This window comes from Passer montanus, unplaced genomic scaffold (assembly GCF_014805655.1).
Source record: "Passer montanus isolate IOZ18808 unplaced genomic scaffold, ASM1480565v1 scaffold10, whole genome shotgun sequence".
Lineage (NCBI taxonomy): Eukaryota > Metazoa > Chordata > Aves > Passeriformes > Passeridae > Passer > Passer montanus.
In genome coordinates this window covers 36867575-36884866 of record NW_024356505.1, presented here as the reverse complement: position 1 = coordinate 36884866, position 17292 = coordinate 36867575, and the positions used below count along the sequence as shown (strand labels likewise).

The following is a 17292-nucleotide window of genomic DNA, read 5'->3' as shown; positions in this document are numbered from 1 at the left end:
TTCCATGGAGTTCAAGTGAGGATTTGAGGGGAGAATTCTCCACCTTCCACTGCTCCATCCCACTCCTTCCCTCTCCTCCCAATCTGGGAATGCACCTCCCTACTTCACTTTGTCCCTTAATTTTCAAACTTCCTTGGATCCTTGTTTAAAATCATACTAGATTAGAGCAGAAAGTCACTCTTCAAGCCCAGAATCACTGGCTGCTATAACTCCCACCACTACACTGACAGTGAAACAAACAGGTTGAAGGTCAGTGCAGCCAGAGAACCAGAAAAAAATGCCTAAAGAGAAAAGAGAAAAAATGCCCCTAAAAAAAAAAAAAAAAAAAAACCACCTAAAGATAAAAGAGAAAACTGGAAGGTATCACATGAGAAGGAGAGGGACACCAGGATGGGGTGTTACAATTTTAGCTCATTTTAGCTATACTAAGTCTTATGCAATGTTCTCTGCAGGTGCAGGTGCTAATTTTCCTGCCTGTCCTCCCTCTTCAAGCTTTGAAAGCCCCTATCCACTGCTCAGTGTTAGCAGAGATAACAGACCCCAAAATACTGAGCTCTGAGTGAGAGCAGGTGCCTGCATTGAATGATAACCTTAAATATCCTCATGGAAAGTCAGTGACATTCCTGCATATCTGTGAAGCTGCACAGGAGAAAGTCCCCTGAAAGCAAATGGTGTTTGTTCTGCCATTCTAGAATCCATTTCTTTCTCCTGGAGTGTGGAGACAGATGAGATAAGATGAGATGAGATCAGCTTTCACCTGGGTCAGCACCATCACTGCAGTTTTAAATAGGAAAAGTCAGAGGAGTAAATCAAATTCATGGACACGAATTCCCAGTGGTGTGGGACTGACACTGCTGCTTTGGTTCATAAACTCCCCACACTCCAGGGCCTGGCACAGAATCTGCACATCAGGGGAAGCCCAGAATGAGCACAAAAGGCCCAAATTCAGTGATCTCCATCAGGACACCTCACAGAGAGGCACAGACTGACCTCTGAGCAGGGATGTGCAGAGGGATAGGGATGGGGATAGATCCCCAGCCCCACACTCACATCCTCAGCAGCAGCTCAGCCACCTGAGCTCAAGGCTCAGGAGTTCAGTGGGGACCCTCTTCCCAAACCCATCTGCTTCTCCAAGTGCTCCCCAGCCAAATTGCAACTGGGAATAACATCTGGAGATGGAGGCATCAGCAGGAATTTTTTTTTTTTTGCAGCCTTTAAAGTGTCCTGGTCTGTTGTGGTTGATGACAGAGAAGCACCTCATGCTGCCAAAGTTCCCTCAGGGTGAGCAAAGTGAGGACGAGGTGCCCAAGGGTGGGTGGGCAGAGCTGTCACTCCTGCATACCAATGGCACCTCCACATCTCAGTTCTCTCTTGGAACGTAAATCCCTGGAAATAAACCCTTGAAAGCTGTGGCAGCATTGGGGCAGGGAAATAATATTTTTCCTCGTATTTACAAGAGGAAAAATCAAACACCCTCACTTTTATCAATAACAGGGTGACCAGCAGGCCAGGGCAGTGATCACCCCCCTGTGTTCACCGCTGGTGACAGCACATGTCAAATCCTGTGTTCAGATCTGGGCTGTCACTACAAGACACACGCTGGTGAAGGGGCTGAAGCTCATGGGGAGAGGCTGAGGGGTGTCAGCCTGGAGGAAAGGAGCTCCGGGGCAGCTCCTCTCTTTCTACAACCACCTGAAGGAGGCTGCAGCCAGGAAGGGATCGGTCTCCTCTGCCAAACAGCAAGACGCCATAAAATGGCCTCAAGCTGTGCCACGGGAACTTTAGATTGTATATTGGGAAAAATTCCTTCACCAAAGGGCTGCCGAGCACTGGAACACGCTGCCCGGGACGGCGGTGGAGTCACCGCCCCTGGAGGTGTTTCAAAGGGAAGATGAGGCACGGAGGGACGTGGCTGAGGGAGAGCGGAGCCGGCGCTCCCGGGGTCCCGGGGCTTTCCCAGCGGAGCGGTTCGGGACGCGGAGCGGGGCCCGCAGGGCGCGGGGCGGGCGGCAGAGGGCGGCAGAGGCCGCGCTGAGAGCGGGGAGCGGCACGGGCACGGACAGACGGACACGGACTGAGACACGGACAGACGGACACGGACTGACACACGGACAGAGGGACGGACACGGACAGACGGACACGGACTGAGACAAGGACAGACGGACACGGACTGACACACGGACAGAGGGACGGACACGGACAGACGGACACGGACAGACGGACACGGACTGAGACACGGACAGAGGGACGGACACGGACAGACGGACGAGGACAGACGGACGAGGACACGGACAGAAAGAGGGACACGGACAGAGAGAGGGACAGAGAGATGGACACGGACAGAGAGACGGACCGGGACAGAGACATGGACACGGACAGAGAGATGGACAGAGAGACGGACACGGACAGAGGGAGATGGACACGAACGGAGACATGGACAGAGACACGGACAGAGAGAGATGGACATGGACAGCGAGACAGACAGAAACATGGACATGGACAGAGAGAGATGGACATGGACAGAGACACAGACATGGAGACAGACAGAGACATGGACACGGACAGAGAGATGGACACAGACAGAGAGAGATGGACACGAACGGAGACATGGACAGAGACACGGACAGAGAGAGATGGACATGGACAGCGAGACGGACAGCGACATGAACATGGACAGAGACACAGACATGGAGACAGACAGAGACATGGACACGGGCACTGCCACTGCCACGGACAGGACACGGCCACGGACATGCACAGGGACAGAGACGCGGACACGGCCACCGCGGGAGCCCCGGGATCCGCCGTGTCCCTCCCGGCACGAGGTGTCCCGGGACACAGCAGCCACGGGACCTTGTCACCGCCTGGCTTTTCCCTGTCCCCCGGCGCTGCTTCGGGAGCGGCTGCTGGGGATGGGTCCCGGGAGGGTCCCGGGGCTGCGGCCTCGGAGGGACAGCGGGAGCAGGGAGGGACAGCGGGAGCAGGGAGGGACAGCGGGAACAGGGAGGGACAGCGGGAGCAGCAGCCTTGGCCGGGACATCCCGGCTCAGAGCTCCCAGCGGTGACATAAATCCGGCACTTTCACCCTTCCCTGTCCTGTGTCCCCCGTGCCTCTGCAGAGAGCTTTGCCTTTAGTTCTTCCAGCCCAGACCTGTGGATCACCCCTGGGGAGGGGTCTCGGGATCTGGATCCAGGGGTCAGCTCGGTGCTGTGATTTGCTGCCCCTGCTGCACAACATTGTCTTTTTGAGACCTGATATCCAAACAAATTTCCTATTTCTGTCACTCTTTCAATCTCCTCTCCTAAAATAAAAAGTAGAAAACCCATCTCAATCAAGGGAAGGGCACAAAAGAAGAGACTTTCACAAGTGTTTGTGATTGAAACTCCAAAGGCAGGGAGTGCTAAGCACAAACCCAGGTGTCTCCTCCAATGGCATCTTCATGGAGGTGATCACATACCTCAGTGACCATTGCAATGAAAAACAATTGGCTTAATAATTCCTTTTACTATTACCTTTCTTCCCAAGAAGCAGGTTTGAGTTGGAGCCACTGTTAATCCCAGCTCCCTTTGCCTGAGCAGTGCTGATTTTGGAGCACACGTCCAGCAGCCTCTGTGCACTTCCTGGCTCATCAGGCTGATCCCTCCTGTACCACACCCAGTATTTCAGCCTATACTTTGAGTACTAAACAACTACTTTAGTTAATAAAGTTTTAACAGCTACTTTAGTAAATAAAATGACTGAAAACTGAAGAGTCCCTCTTCTCTACCAGCAGGTGGACTAATAAGGGACAAGATACTTGCAGACAATATTTTTCATTTTCTTTTTCAGGTTGTATGTGTACAATCAGCTTTTTAATTTATTTTCATATGAGGAAGTCAGATGAGCCTGGATTCAGATAGCCAGAAGTTTTATGGAGCCCAAATTGTCTCTAAATCCCAAATAAAAGCAAACCATTGCAGTGACCCAGAGGCTGCTGGACCTCAGAAGTGCAGGGATCATTTAGAGACTCCAGATGTGAAGTGATGCTCTGCAAAGATGTTTTTCATCCCAAGCAAGATGAATCCACTGAAGCCACAAGTGCCAGTTATTTCCACCAGACCTCAAATAATTCCTTTTCTGTGATGCTCACTCTTGTGAAAGTTGATCCTGTTGTTTGAGTAGGCCTAATTCATGGCATTAGCTATAAATTGCAACTCCCTTTTCATTTTCTTCCCTCCCATTTTCACTTCATGGATATATTTTGTTAGGAGATACTGTTCTTGTGGCTCTCAGCATCCTCACAGCTACAAAACCACTTCTTGAATCAGAGCTCCTTAAAGTTATGAAAACACAGTTTAAGAAAACCGTGATGTGACGTGCAGCATCTTCATAAAAGACTAAGAGCACTCTGAGAAGCCCATGAGCAGTACATTTGTATGGGTGAAATTACATATGAATATGTTTTTAATGTTTTATTCATAGCTGCATCACATTGATAAATTATAGGGTACAAACTGTGTGACAAGACATAATTAGGAGCACTATTTATTTTAATTAAGGTGTATTATTAGATGTAGTATTCGGGCTCCCCAGAGGTGCAGCAATAGCTCTCTGAAGGGATGTATGCAAAACATCCTTTCATCATACAAAAATCTGCTTCATGTGCTGTAATTCCTGTGTAAAATATAGAGAGGAAAACTTGTAAGGGCTTAGGAATTCCTGCTTTGCTGTGAACATGAGAAATTGAGTGTCAAGGGGGAAGTACTGCTGCAAGCCAGGGACTGAGCAAGTGGCAGAAGGGATCCTCAGATTCTGACCTGGTTCCTGTGGATGGTGAAAAGGTTTTGCTGCCAGTGCTGTGGGGACACCCCTCACTGGCTGCAGGTGTTTTGTCATCAGGTGTCCCTTCAAATGCACATTCCCTGCAGATGAACAGGGGAGTTTTCCAGTGTTTCTTTTCCAGGTTTAGAGGGCATCATTGTATGTGCTCATCTTTTACAGGAGTCAGACACAGGCTGAGCTCAGAGCTGTCCCCTGGGGAGGGCACACACTCTAAGTGGTGCTTTTGTGCAGGTGCTGTTGTACAGGTAAAGAAGCAGATAAAGGAAAATCTCCACACTCCAAAGGGTACCCAGGCACACACGTGTGGCTGACTGCCTGCCCTGGGTGCTGCTCCCTGCATCCTTGTCTGGATTGCAGCAGCATCCCTGGGGTTGGCAGCTGCAGCCCTGCCTTCACACCGTGCCCAGGCTGCTCCTGGGACAAGGAACCACCCAGCACAAGGAATTCCGTCAGGCAACACCACTTTCACATGAAATTATACCAGGCCAGCTTAGGTAAAATGTCATTTACAGGGAGAGAGGATAGCTAAAAATGGAGCAGTGACATTGAATGGGATGATCTTTCTCCCCTCAACACAGATTTCTAAATCCACATTTAGGAATCCTAAGGCCACAAAATGGATCTTGGAAGCAGGGATGGAGAGGAGCCTGGCACTGGGCAAACAGGCTGAATCAGGACCTGACAGGCAGCACCCTCCTGCTGTTTCTGCACAAAAACTGGATCTCATCCTGGGTTCTGATAGTTGACTTTGAGATGTCACACTGGGATGATGAGACTTCTCCTGGAGTGGCCAAGGACTTCAGGGTTTTTAACAATATTTCAAACAGCCTGTCACTTTAAGCCACTTTGGGAAAGTTGAAGGAGTTAATCACCATTTCTATGAGTGGAAAAAAGATGACAAGAACTATCTCCAGAGAAAGCTTCCATCCCTGAAGGCCAGAAGCACTGATTCGTCTCTCTTTGCAAGAAACATCAGAAGGAAGGAGATCTCTGAATTTTAATGCATGCTTCTGTACATGATTAAGCCCATGTGAGAGATGGCAGCAGTGCCTGTATGGACCATTGAAAGTTCGTGTTGGCAAGGGAAGGAGAGGGCAGACAAAGGTCACAGCAACATCAGGATGTCCTTTACCATGTCTGCTTTGCTCTCAGCACACACAGAAGCAGAATTGCCTGAGCTCCTCTCTGGGTTATTGCAGCAACACAGCCAGTGCAATGCCAGCCCAGCAGGGCTGCTCCAGCCCCTTTGCCATGAGTTTTGGGGTTGATTTATGAGTGGGGAAGAAGGAGCTGCCAAGAGCAGTCATCAAGTTGTCATCTTTGTTCCACTTTGGTGTCTGTGGTTATTGTTTTCTGACAAATGTGGGTACTGAGGCAAGGCTGACCAGCCTAGCATGAACACCCCACACCAGACACACTTGTCATCTTTGTTCCACTTTGGTGTCTGTGGTTACTGTTTTCTGACAAATGTGGGTACTGAGGGCCAGGCTGACCAGCCTAACACGAACACACCACACCAGATACATGATCCCATGTTATCTTTGCTCCATTTAAAACTGCTCTGAGTAATTAGACTCAAAAAACACAGGTATCTGTCAGGTAGGTGCTGCTACCTAAGAGAGAACCTCAGCTGGATGGAGGTGGAGGTAAGGTGATCTATGGAGTCATTCTTGAGTGAAATAAACAGCAAAAAAAGGGGGTGGCTGAGCTGCACTCCAGGTGTGCAGCCACAGCCCAGCCTGGGCAGTGTCTGATTGTGTGACAGGCTGCAAATGGTGGGCAACAAACAGCACCAGGGCACAGGCAGATGGGAGCAGGGATTCATCCCTTGGACCACCTGAAGGTAGGAATTAGGCTTAAAGAAAAGTGTTCAGGCAAACAGGAAACATTTTCTGTGTTATGCTGACACCACACCTACTCCAAATTTCAGCTTATTCCACTTTCAATAAATAACACCAAACCAGGGGTAAATATGTGCAAGTGGCTTCCACAAAGTGCCACCAAGAAGATCAGAGCTGTAAAGTGTGAGCATCTGTCCCTATTTTTACCCTGAGGGTTCCTCTAGGGCAAGGGGAATCCCACCCTGAGACCCTGAGAGGAGGCTGCTCCTCAGCTCCCCCTCTCCCACACCTCTGGTGGGAGCACGTGGCCTTCCCTGGCTCCATCTCCTCTAACAAAGGGACTAAAATCAATCCTGTTGGAAAAGGGAAGTCAAAAGAAGGCAGTCCATATTAATGTGCTGCTCGTGAAATGCAGAGGAAAGGCTTTTCACAGCCCCCTAGGCAGATGCACACATCCACAATTATCTTTATAAATTCTAAATCAAAGCAAATTAGCAGCCTAGCGCCGAGCAATAAACATGATTTGATTAGGTATTCCATGCCCAGGGTACAACAGGATTTTTTGGCTTTTTAAGTACTCAATTACCACCATGATCCCGTGCTCTGTGTGTCATAAAGAGCTCAGTGCCCTGTGTGACAGCTCAGTACACAGGGGCAGCTCTCACAGCTCTCCTTTTGCCCTGGAACTCTGAGTAGATCACAAGAGCTGGCAGCTCTGCAGCTCACTGTGCTTTGGGTGGCACTGCCACTGCCAGCTCCAGCTCCTGGAGTCACCAGGGGCAAGGTCCTGCTCCTGAGACAAGGAAAACCCCAGAACCAATACAGAGCCAATGAAGGGACCAAGAGCAGCTCTGCCAGGAAGGACCTGGGGACAGGGGGGATGGAAAATCAGCCATGGCCTGGCAATGTGCACATTGAAAATCAGAAAATCAACACATCCTGGGCTGCACCACAAGCAGCGTGGGCAGCATGAGGAGGGAGGGGATTGTCCCTCTGCTCTGTCCTCCTTGGGTCCCCCCTGCAGGGCTGCATCCAGCTCTGGGGCTGCCAGCACAGGAGCTGGAGCTGTTGGGGCTCTCCTGTGACCCATCCTTGGGAGCGCTCAAGATCAGCTTGGATGAGGTTTGGAGCTACCTGGTCCCTTCCAAGTCAAACCATTCTATGATTCACAAAATCCTGAATTCTCCCGGGAGCAGGTGGCTGTGTTTCTGCCTGGGTTGATAATTTTCAGGCTGGCTCTGGTCTGGGTAAGCCCAGCTCTGGTGCTTTAGGGGTGGGTATAAATTTGGTGATAATCAGGAGGGGTCAGTACAGCTACTCCCATTCTTCATGTTAAACATGTTTTCATTCAGGATTTTCTGATTTTACCTGGATTTTCTTCACTGGATTCAGCAGCTAAAGAACATAACCCAGAGAGAGCAACTCAGTTTTTGCCGATGTATTTAATTCTCTCCATAGGGCACAAAGGTGTAATACTGTTTTCCTAAAAATCCAGGGAGCTGTACTCACCACAGCAAAGCAACCCAAACTTTCTGCAGAAAAAGGTAAAGCAAAGAGGAACAGGCTGCAACAGCTCCTCCAACCACCTTTGTCATTTCCAAATTTGAGAAGCAGAGAAGCCCAGGAATCATGTTTTTTCCACTATGAAATATAACCCAGTGCCAGCTGGTGTTTGGTATGGCCTTTTCTCAAAGGAGAAGAAATTGATTTAAATCTTTATAGGTAAAAAAGAGCTGTTTCTGCCTTTCTATTTCCCATGCTGAGCTTAAAAATTTTATGGGATGGTGCTATCAAACCTGTAATGTTTCTGACAGTCCTTTGAAGGACATACTTCTTTCACTTCTGCCCCTTTTTTCTTACCCCTCAGAGGATGCTCAGGACAGAAACTTCACCTGTGCTCAGTAAGGGCTCCACGGCTGTTTGCAGCTCATGTGTGGAGGGAGGGTGATGAATTCTGGAGGTCTGTGTAACTGAAGGTTAAACAACTAATAAGATTGGTTAGATCAGCTAAATAAATGGCTGAACCACCCTGGAGGGCTGCATGATGTGCTCCTGCTGTTAAGAGGTGCCACAAGGAGGAGGTGATAAGTTAACACTTATGCCCAGTGTGCTGCTTGAGGAAAAGATAAACTTCAAGGGTTTCTCTCCTTGTTTGTTCAGTTGGGATAAACTGCACAAACTTTCAGCAGTTGTGAAGTGTTTCTGTTGCAAAACTGGAAATGAGAATTCACATTTCAGTTTCCCCACACTCAGTATGTTTGATTGTAGTGGTTTTGCTTCCGTTTCATTTTCTCAATTAGTTTAATATCAGTTACTTTATTATTTGATACTTAATAATTCATTTTGCCTTCCCAGTCAAAAAGCCCCAAACTAGTTTCATTAAAATCGAGTTTCTTGCAATATATATCGATTTAAATGGAATAATTTACTAATTTGTCTGCTCCCAGAGGCTCCTATCCTTAGAAGTTCCATTCACACACCCCATTTTTTGGGCAGGGTACATTTTCTTTCATGGTTCAGAGGCACTAACTTGAAGTTTCCACTCTTGCTTGCTGTTATCCCTGCATCTCTCAAAGCAAGCAAGACCACGCCTGCATGGGATGCTCAGCTCCCATCACATCTACTGAGTTCCCGTGCCATTGAGTTCAGCATTTCATTTCACTCTTATCACTTTCTTGGCTCTCAGAAAGCTCCTGTGTCTCACATCCATGTGAGAACAGGGTTTAAAATGGCTCTGTAAATAGTTCATCATCCAAAATGATCAGCAGAGAGAGGCACAGCAGCTCCAGCCCCCAGGCAGGGTTTGTTCTCCCTCTGTATTGCCCATGAGTGACTGATGCTCCCAGGGCTTCAATGGCTCTGTAAATAGTTCATCATCCAAAATGATCAGCAGAGAGAGGCACAGCAGCTCCAGCCCCCAGGCAGGGTTTGTTCTCCCTCTGCCCATGAGTGACTGATGCTCCCAGGGAGCCACAGCCCCCAGCTTGCCTGTGCTGAGGGATGATGTCACTTAATCAGATGATGTCACCAGATAAAACAGAGAGTTTCCAATCACAAAACCTCTCCTCCAGGTGCACACATTACTCAGAGCTTGGCAACTTTGATCATCTCTTCTAGGAATACATTCTCTCTCCTTATAAAGCTTCTTACAAACATTCTTTTCTTCTACCAGGATGAAGAGAGATACTTCTTTAATAACTGGATATTACTGTTTGTTCCATGGAAAGAGAAATGCAGTTCACAAAACAAAACTTCTTGTGATGGTAAGAGAGGAAATGAAGCTGTACCAGTCACTGTGGACCAAGAGGAAAAGGCTCTATAAAACCAACATGTTGAGATACTCATTGCAAAGAAACTGGAGAATCTGCTCGTGAGCAAACAGCTCAGTGTCCACTCCAGAGCCCTGCTGTGACCCCATGCTCACGTGAGGAACAGCCAAGCTGAAGAGCACAGATGGAAATGAGAGCTGCTGCTCCTGCTGCAGACAGCAGCCTGGAGGGCTTAGAGACTGCTCAGAGGCCAAGGACACAAAATATATTGCTTTTAATGCCCTAAATAGCACTTTTAATATGCTGGATAGTTTTCATGCTGTGCTGGGTACTCTGTCAGGTAAAGAACTCTAGGGCCCAGCAGCAGCTAGAAAGTCTGGAAAGTTTCATTCATGACTACTGCAGTCTTCTCTAGGCAGAGAGGGAAAAGGAGCAAGGGACAAAAGCAGTGTGAAATGTGAGAGTAGGAAGCACTGGACTGACCAACACAGTGCATAAGAAACAAGGTGCTGGTTTTGGCAGGGAGGTGGGAGTCTCCCTCTGTCCAGGCAGAGCTGCATGGGTTTGTTGTGTTTGAAATATTGCTGCAGAGGTGGCTTCAATGTGCCTTGAAGCACAGCTGAGTGATGATCAGGAGGGGTCAGCACAGTCTGTACAGTCTGAGCTCTCCCCGGAGGTGACTGAGCTGTAACTGTGCAGCCCCTCAGCTAAGGGATGCTGGAAGAGCCTCAGCCTGTTTTGATCCCTCCCTTTTCCTTCCAGTGCACTTCAGCCACGTCTGCAGTCTCTGCACAAACCTGTCTGCAGGATGTGTGTAGCTGCAGCAACACCCAGCTTTGCAGGCTGCTGAGTCACCACCCAAGGGCTCTGTGGCTGCACTGTCCCAGGTGAGCAGCAGAATGTCACTGCAGGTGGAAAAAAACTGGTTTATGTCACGCCTGCCACAGCCTTGCAGCTCCCAGCCCAGACAGAGCTCGGTAACTTTTTAACCCCTCCTGACTTATCTGCAATTCAGATTTCTCCAGGCTGGCCTGGTGGCTCCAGTCTGCCTCTCTCCATGCTGGGCTGGAAGCCACAATTGTCTCGTGAAAAATCACACTCTTCTCTCCCTTTCTCCTTTGAAAATATTCCACTGCTTTAACAGAACACAGAAAATTCTGAACTGCTTTGAAACACTTTTTTTTCTTTTTTTTTCTTTTTTTTTTTTCACAGGGCTCCTCTGGGTAAGGCTGACTGAGTTTGCCTGCTCTTACCACTGAGCTCCTCTTCCTTCCCTCTGCTCCAGCCTGGCCTGTGGAAGGCTGGTGGGCTCCATTCTCTTGGGCCCCAGGAGTTAATCCAGCCTTCACAAATACAGTTCAAATAGTTTTGGGTTTTTTCTGACAGACACATTTCTCTATCTTCTCTCACAGAGTCAGGAAGGGACTGTATGGCATAGTTATTCTCAATAACTGGCTGTGAGTTTACAAAGTTTAAATATCAAACCCAAAAGCCATGAAAATAGTGAGGTTTTCTATTTGCTTATTAAAATGTTTGCAGCATCTGTAAAGAGAAAATTCCTGTCACCAGAAAGGGCTGTGTAATTGCCCACAACACTACAAGTTCAACAGAATTAATTGAGGATCTGTCCTATGAAGACACAAAAAGCAGGGAGGGAAATTTCTGTTCCATCTCCTTGATAGAGCTGCCTCATTTAAAACTCTTTTGGTTGACATATTAATAAAATTTGGGCTCTTGAGTTTAAAACACTCTTTGCTTATCTTGTTGATGCAGCTTGCTACAAGGAGAAACCCACTCAAAGCTGTGTCGGATCTGGAGTGCTCCCTGTTACTGATGCTTCCTCCCTGGCAGACCCAGCCTGGTCTCTTTCTGACAAAACACTGCTCAAGGATCAGAAAAATGTATCCTTTTGGTGAAGGTGGGAGTATTTTCCCAAGCATCCCCCACTCTTCACACTTCTCTGCATGCACAGTATGCAGGTTAAAATTCCCTCTGAAGAGCTCATCTCCTGAGGGCTCAGTCCTCCAGGGAAAGCTCCTCTAGCCCACTGAGGGAGCTTCTCAACCATGCCTGTCCCTCGGGAGGAGCCTCTTGTGCTTCACAAAAAGAAGGTAAGAGCCAGACTCAGATGGAGAGCGTGTGGGGATGAAATGAGCAACACCAGCCACTTGTGGAACAATGGATTTTCTGACTAAATACAGAAATTATTTATTGTCTTGAGGGTAGCAAAATACAGAAACAAATGCTCATGGAGGTTGTGGCACCTTCATCCTTTGAGATACTGGAGGCATTTAACCTCCAGAGCTCTACTCTGGAGGTTACAGATGTATTTCTGGAAATCCAGATGTATTTCTGGAAATCAGTTCCACAATTCCACTTGATGACTGACAGCAAAGAAAGCTGCACAGTAACAAGTGGAGACCATGTGTGCTTGACTTCCAACATATCCCTAACTGATGGAATGTCTTTGCTATTAGACATGTTCTACGTTTATCTTTAAATAACTGCTTTATCAGAACAGGTTTTCTACACAAGTTTCGTGACAACATGAAAAGGGTTTTCACCCCCCCAATACAGAGGACAGGATCAAATGGACACTTGAGTCTTACAACATTCCACTAAGGCAAAAGCATGATCCTAACAGCAATGCTGTACCAGAATACTCCATCAAAACTCTTTATCACTAATCACACACACAGTAACATCTGTGCAAGCCAGTTGGCTCTGGACAGCTCCTGTGGCTCTTGAAAGACTATTTCTTGGCAGGTTGTGTTTTTCACTCTAATTGAAAGGTTAATCAAATCAGTCATACTTGTATGTTGGCTAAATAAACACACTGTCTTCGCTGATCATGAAACAGATGCACTACCACTCTTGTTTCCCATGGGGTTCATTTGTTCCATGATCACATTTGGTTTTCTTCAAGCTTCTCTATGCAGGATCTGACAGCATTTTGGATAGTTTTCATAAGGAAATTTACCTTGCAGATGCTACTGCATTCACACGTCTTAACTCTTAACAGCTTTTGGCAAAGGTATTCCATATCCTCAACATTGCTTCATTGTAGAAAACGTGGAGGAAGCCAATCCTACAAGAGGCTGAGAACTCCTCACAGCATAAATGCATCATGGAGTGGAGCAGTCTATGCTGCTGAGCTGAAAGTGCCAGCACAGCCAAACCTGTTTTCCCTCTGCCCCTCCCTCAGCGAGGCTCTCACCTGCAGCCAGCTCTTGCAGCAGGTCCCTTCAGCATCTAGGACCCAGCAGGGCAATGCCACCTGCCTTGGGCCTGACTTTGTGCACAACTGAGCTGACTCCTGACCCCTGGGTCTCTGAAAGCAGCACTTGGTAGAACACATTGCTGGGAAGGCAGGCAGAAGACTTGCTGAATGCATGACAGGTACAAAATATGCATTCAACTTAAGATCTGTGTACCACAAAACTGCAAGAGCTGATAATTGTTTTATAGGAAAAGGCACTCAAAAATCTTCCTGCCACTTGGTAACGAGTACAATGAAGAAAATCTCTTCATTCAAAGAGATTAACAGATTTAAATAATTTCAGTATTACATTCTTAAGTGGGAAAAAAGGTGCATTTATTTCTCCAGTAAAAACAGTGTTCATGCAATATATTATGATGTTCTTTAGGGTGGGATTAACTTTATTTTCTGTGTTCTAAAAGATTCAGATAACTAAGCTACTTTGATGACCTGTTGAGAGATGTGTCTCTGCAGGGCTCTTTAAGTCAGGTTTCAGAGATGTTCTCTCCCTCCACTGACAGGGAGAGCAGACTTGCCAGGTCCATGTCTGAACAATTTAAGTAATTTGTACTACAACTCATCAACCAACAATTAACTCCCACTGCAGTCCCTCCGTTTTTAATATTTTTAAAGTTAATGCACAAAATCACATCATCAATTTCCAACCTTAGGTCTCCACATTACAGACTGTTCCTTTATCTGTTATAATGAAAAGGAAGCTGAACTTCAGAGAGCTGAACATCACACTAAGAATAAACACAGAACTCTGACACAAGTAAACAGCATTTGTGAAAAAGAACCATTTCCTCCCATCCTTACCACACCTATTTAAACTTTGATTCACTTAAAACCATTGTGACCAAAGTGCAACATTCTCATTTATCCCACTTTGCCACCTTACAAAAGTCACACTGATAGAAGAGGATCACCATTCTGTGATCCTCACGTAGCCCCTAGTGCTCCCAAAAGAAAAGCCAAGCACAGGAGCAGGTCAGGACATGGATACAGCTGAGGAACCAGGGCCAGCAATAAAAGGCAGCAGGCACACAGTGACCTCTGTGGGACCTCACTCATCTCCACATTTACTACCACTGTGTTCTTACAGCAGCAATTTGTCATTCACTTAAAGCACTTTGTTCAACGAAGGCACTGGCAGAAAGGCAACAGAATCAGTAAATCCAAGCAGCAGCTGGATTTAAGGCACAGCACAAAAGAGATTTGAAATCAGGAATTTCACTGATGGGGGAGTACAGATACTCACTTGTCTATACAGCATCAGAGCTGAATTGTCTTGATAATCAGAAAGAAAAGAAATGCTTTTAGGATCACTTTTTCATCTACTGGAATCTAAACTGATAAAAATGGTCATATCAGATTATTTGAACTTTGTGTGTTTTAGGAAATACCACTGAATATAGATTCGGGAGACTGGTTTTTTAATATTTATTTAGTAAAACTCACTATACAAACAAAAGGTTATCACAACAGTGGAATATGCAGGGTTATAATTTCTCCTTCAAGCTGCTTCTCTGCTTCAGTAAAAACACATATATACATTTACAATTATTTCCCTTTAAAGCATTGGGATTCATATATTAAAACATACCTGGTAAAATAAGCTTAAAATAATTTCACATTGCTTGGAAAAAGATTTGAGTAATTTACTCTTACCAGAGTGCCATTGTTGCACAGTATTCAAAAAAATGAACGACCACTAAAATATAGAGTAAAACATTTAAAAGTACATTTATTTCAAATGTGGGCAAAATATCAATATAAAAGAAAATAGAGTATAAGAAATAAAAATAAAGTACAAAACATTTTCATCTTCGACATCCATAATTTAATAGATAGCAAGCCCTTTTATTTTTACATCCAAATTACACTTTTGGCTGAAGTACCATAATTTATTTTAAAATGCTTAAAAATGGGCTCATCATGATACCTAAAGTGGGCTCTTTTAAAATGGTAGTATAATACAAAACATAGTAAATTATGTTTCAGCATAATAAAATTACACATCCTAAAAAAGATGCAGTTTATTTTTGCTTTCCTGCTTTAAACTGCTCATCATCCCTAGGAAAACAGCTGGAAAACAGCATCCACAGGAAGTTCTAGTTGCTTTGTACAATGGCTGAACAGCTAGATATAATGCTCCAAGGATTCTGGAGCAGTAAGGCATTTTACTATCCATCAAGTAAATTTATATGTGAGCTTGTTAAGGAAGAACAACTGTAAGAAATGGAAGCAAATTATAAAGTCTATAAAAAACATGCATAAAGACACAGAGGCCTTACTGGTCCCTACACTGCATTATCAAACAGGGTCTATAATCTTCAGAAAAAGCTGTTTTCCTCATCTGAAAGTAATTTGTGCCAAATATTTCCCTTAGTGGCAAGTTCTTTTCCCACTGCCTAATATTCTACTATTTACTCACTTATTCTACTATTTACTAATATTTACTACTCCTTTGTGACCATCTTGACTTCCTCCTCCTTTGAAACATTTCCCATCAAAAAGTAATTCCGTGTTGAATTTAAGCTACTTTCTTGGGTGTTAAACTACCCTCCCACCAAATAAACATTATATATCCTAAAAAAATTACAATTAATTAGCTCCTAATTAAGAAAAACTTTTAGTAAACCATACTCCCCCAAGCAGCAGAATGTCTTTACACAAAAAGGATATGATTCATAATCCAGTGTTTGAGTAAGCACTCCAGTCAGGACAAACTCAGCATTGTGGACATCTGGAAAATCAGAATTCATACAGTTCACACCCTACACAGAAATTCTGCCTCATTCTGCAGGTGTCTCACACCTGGCATTGTTATTAAACACAGCATTTCTTGGGGCTCTACACTGAAGGGAAAATAACTAAAGTGAAAACCCCTAACTCACTTGATGAATACTGAGCTGGTGCCCTGGTTTCAGTTAATTTTCTTCTTAGTAGCTGGCAAAGGGCTGTGCTTTGAATTTAGGATGAGAATAATGTTGGTAACACACTGATGTTTCAGTTGTTGCTAAATTAAAACATTTATGGTGAACTGTCTATTAAAAAACTATTGGATATATCCAGCAAACAGCTGGCTTGGATTTCTCCATAGTTTCCAGGATAGCCCATGTATTCCTCTATTAGTACCTGAAAGCTTCAAAAGATCTCTGTATTTGTATAACAATGATAACTGGGAAATAGAAAAAAAAAATCAAACTAACAGTTCTACTGTTCAATCACAACAAAAGCTTATACCTACCTATGCCTCGTGCAAAATATTCTCGACATAAATGAAGGTCATTTTCACAGGAAATCAAGATTATCTCTGGCAAACTCTAAAGAAAGAAAGTCATGGTTAGCTCAGAAGAACACGGTAAGGCATTATAAATAAATTTTATAAAGCAACACTCAACACACTTTGTTCTGCTTATGCTCCATGAGTTTTCGGAAAGAAGGTTGTTTGGACAATACTTTTCCTCCTGCACACTCCACAATGGCTTTCATGGTGGAAAGACTGGGACAAATTCCAGGTGTAATGTAAAAATATTTTCCCTAAAAAGAGAAAAGTAAGAACAAGAAAAATCATTATTATGCTAATTGATTTCTGTAAAACATGAAGTTTTAATGTCATGTGACACTTCTTTTACACAACAGGGCAGACTTTGTAAGCCTTTGGGGTTGGGCTTATGGACAGATTCATCAGTTGATGAGCTGTCCTTAATTACTGCTGATGTTTCCCCTGGAGGGGCAAATGCACAATTCTGATGAATTTGAACAGTTCAGGTGTGCCTATTTCCACACCTGTAAAGTAACAACTGCAGCTTGGTAAGACACATAAGAACAATGCTCCTTGCTTCTTTGAGCACAGGGACATGTCAAGTGTTACAAAAGAACTTTTACCTTTTAATTAACACCCAATTTATTTAATACTTCCTGACAAAAATTATTCTACTTGACTGAGATGGGAGATCAGATCACTGAGTAGATTATCTCTGTTTATCAGCTAGAAATAAAAAAAACAGAAAACACTTTGCTATTTAATCTACAAATCTGAGAAAAATGTAGTATTTAGACATCATAGAAGACAGAGATCCTTATTGATCACAG

At 45.1% G+C, this 17292-nt stretch overlaps 1 protein-coding gene across 1 annotated transcript in view; it reads right to left on the bottom strand.

Annotated features, from left to right (window-relative positions):
- Nucleotides 1–14618: 14618 nt before the first annotated feature.
- PAXIP1 (PAX interacting protein 1) overlaps nucleotides 14619–17292 on the bottom strand; it is a 30945-nt gene continuing 28271 nt past the window's right edge. The window contains exons 18-21 of the mRNA XM_039710980.1: nucleotides 16603–16737; nucleotides 16445–16520; nucleotides 15880–15940; nucleotides 14619–15400 (exon numbers count right to left, since the gene is read on the bottom strand). Coding sequence (XP_039566914.1) covers nucleotides 15385–15400; nucleotides 15880–15940; nucleotides 16445–16520; nucleotides 16603–16737 — 288 coding nt within the window. The 3' untranslated portion in view covers nucleotides 14619–15384. The remainder of the gene's footprint in view (nucleotides 15401–15879; nucleotides 15941–16444; nucleotides 16521–16602; nucleotides 16738–17292) is intronic.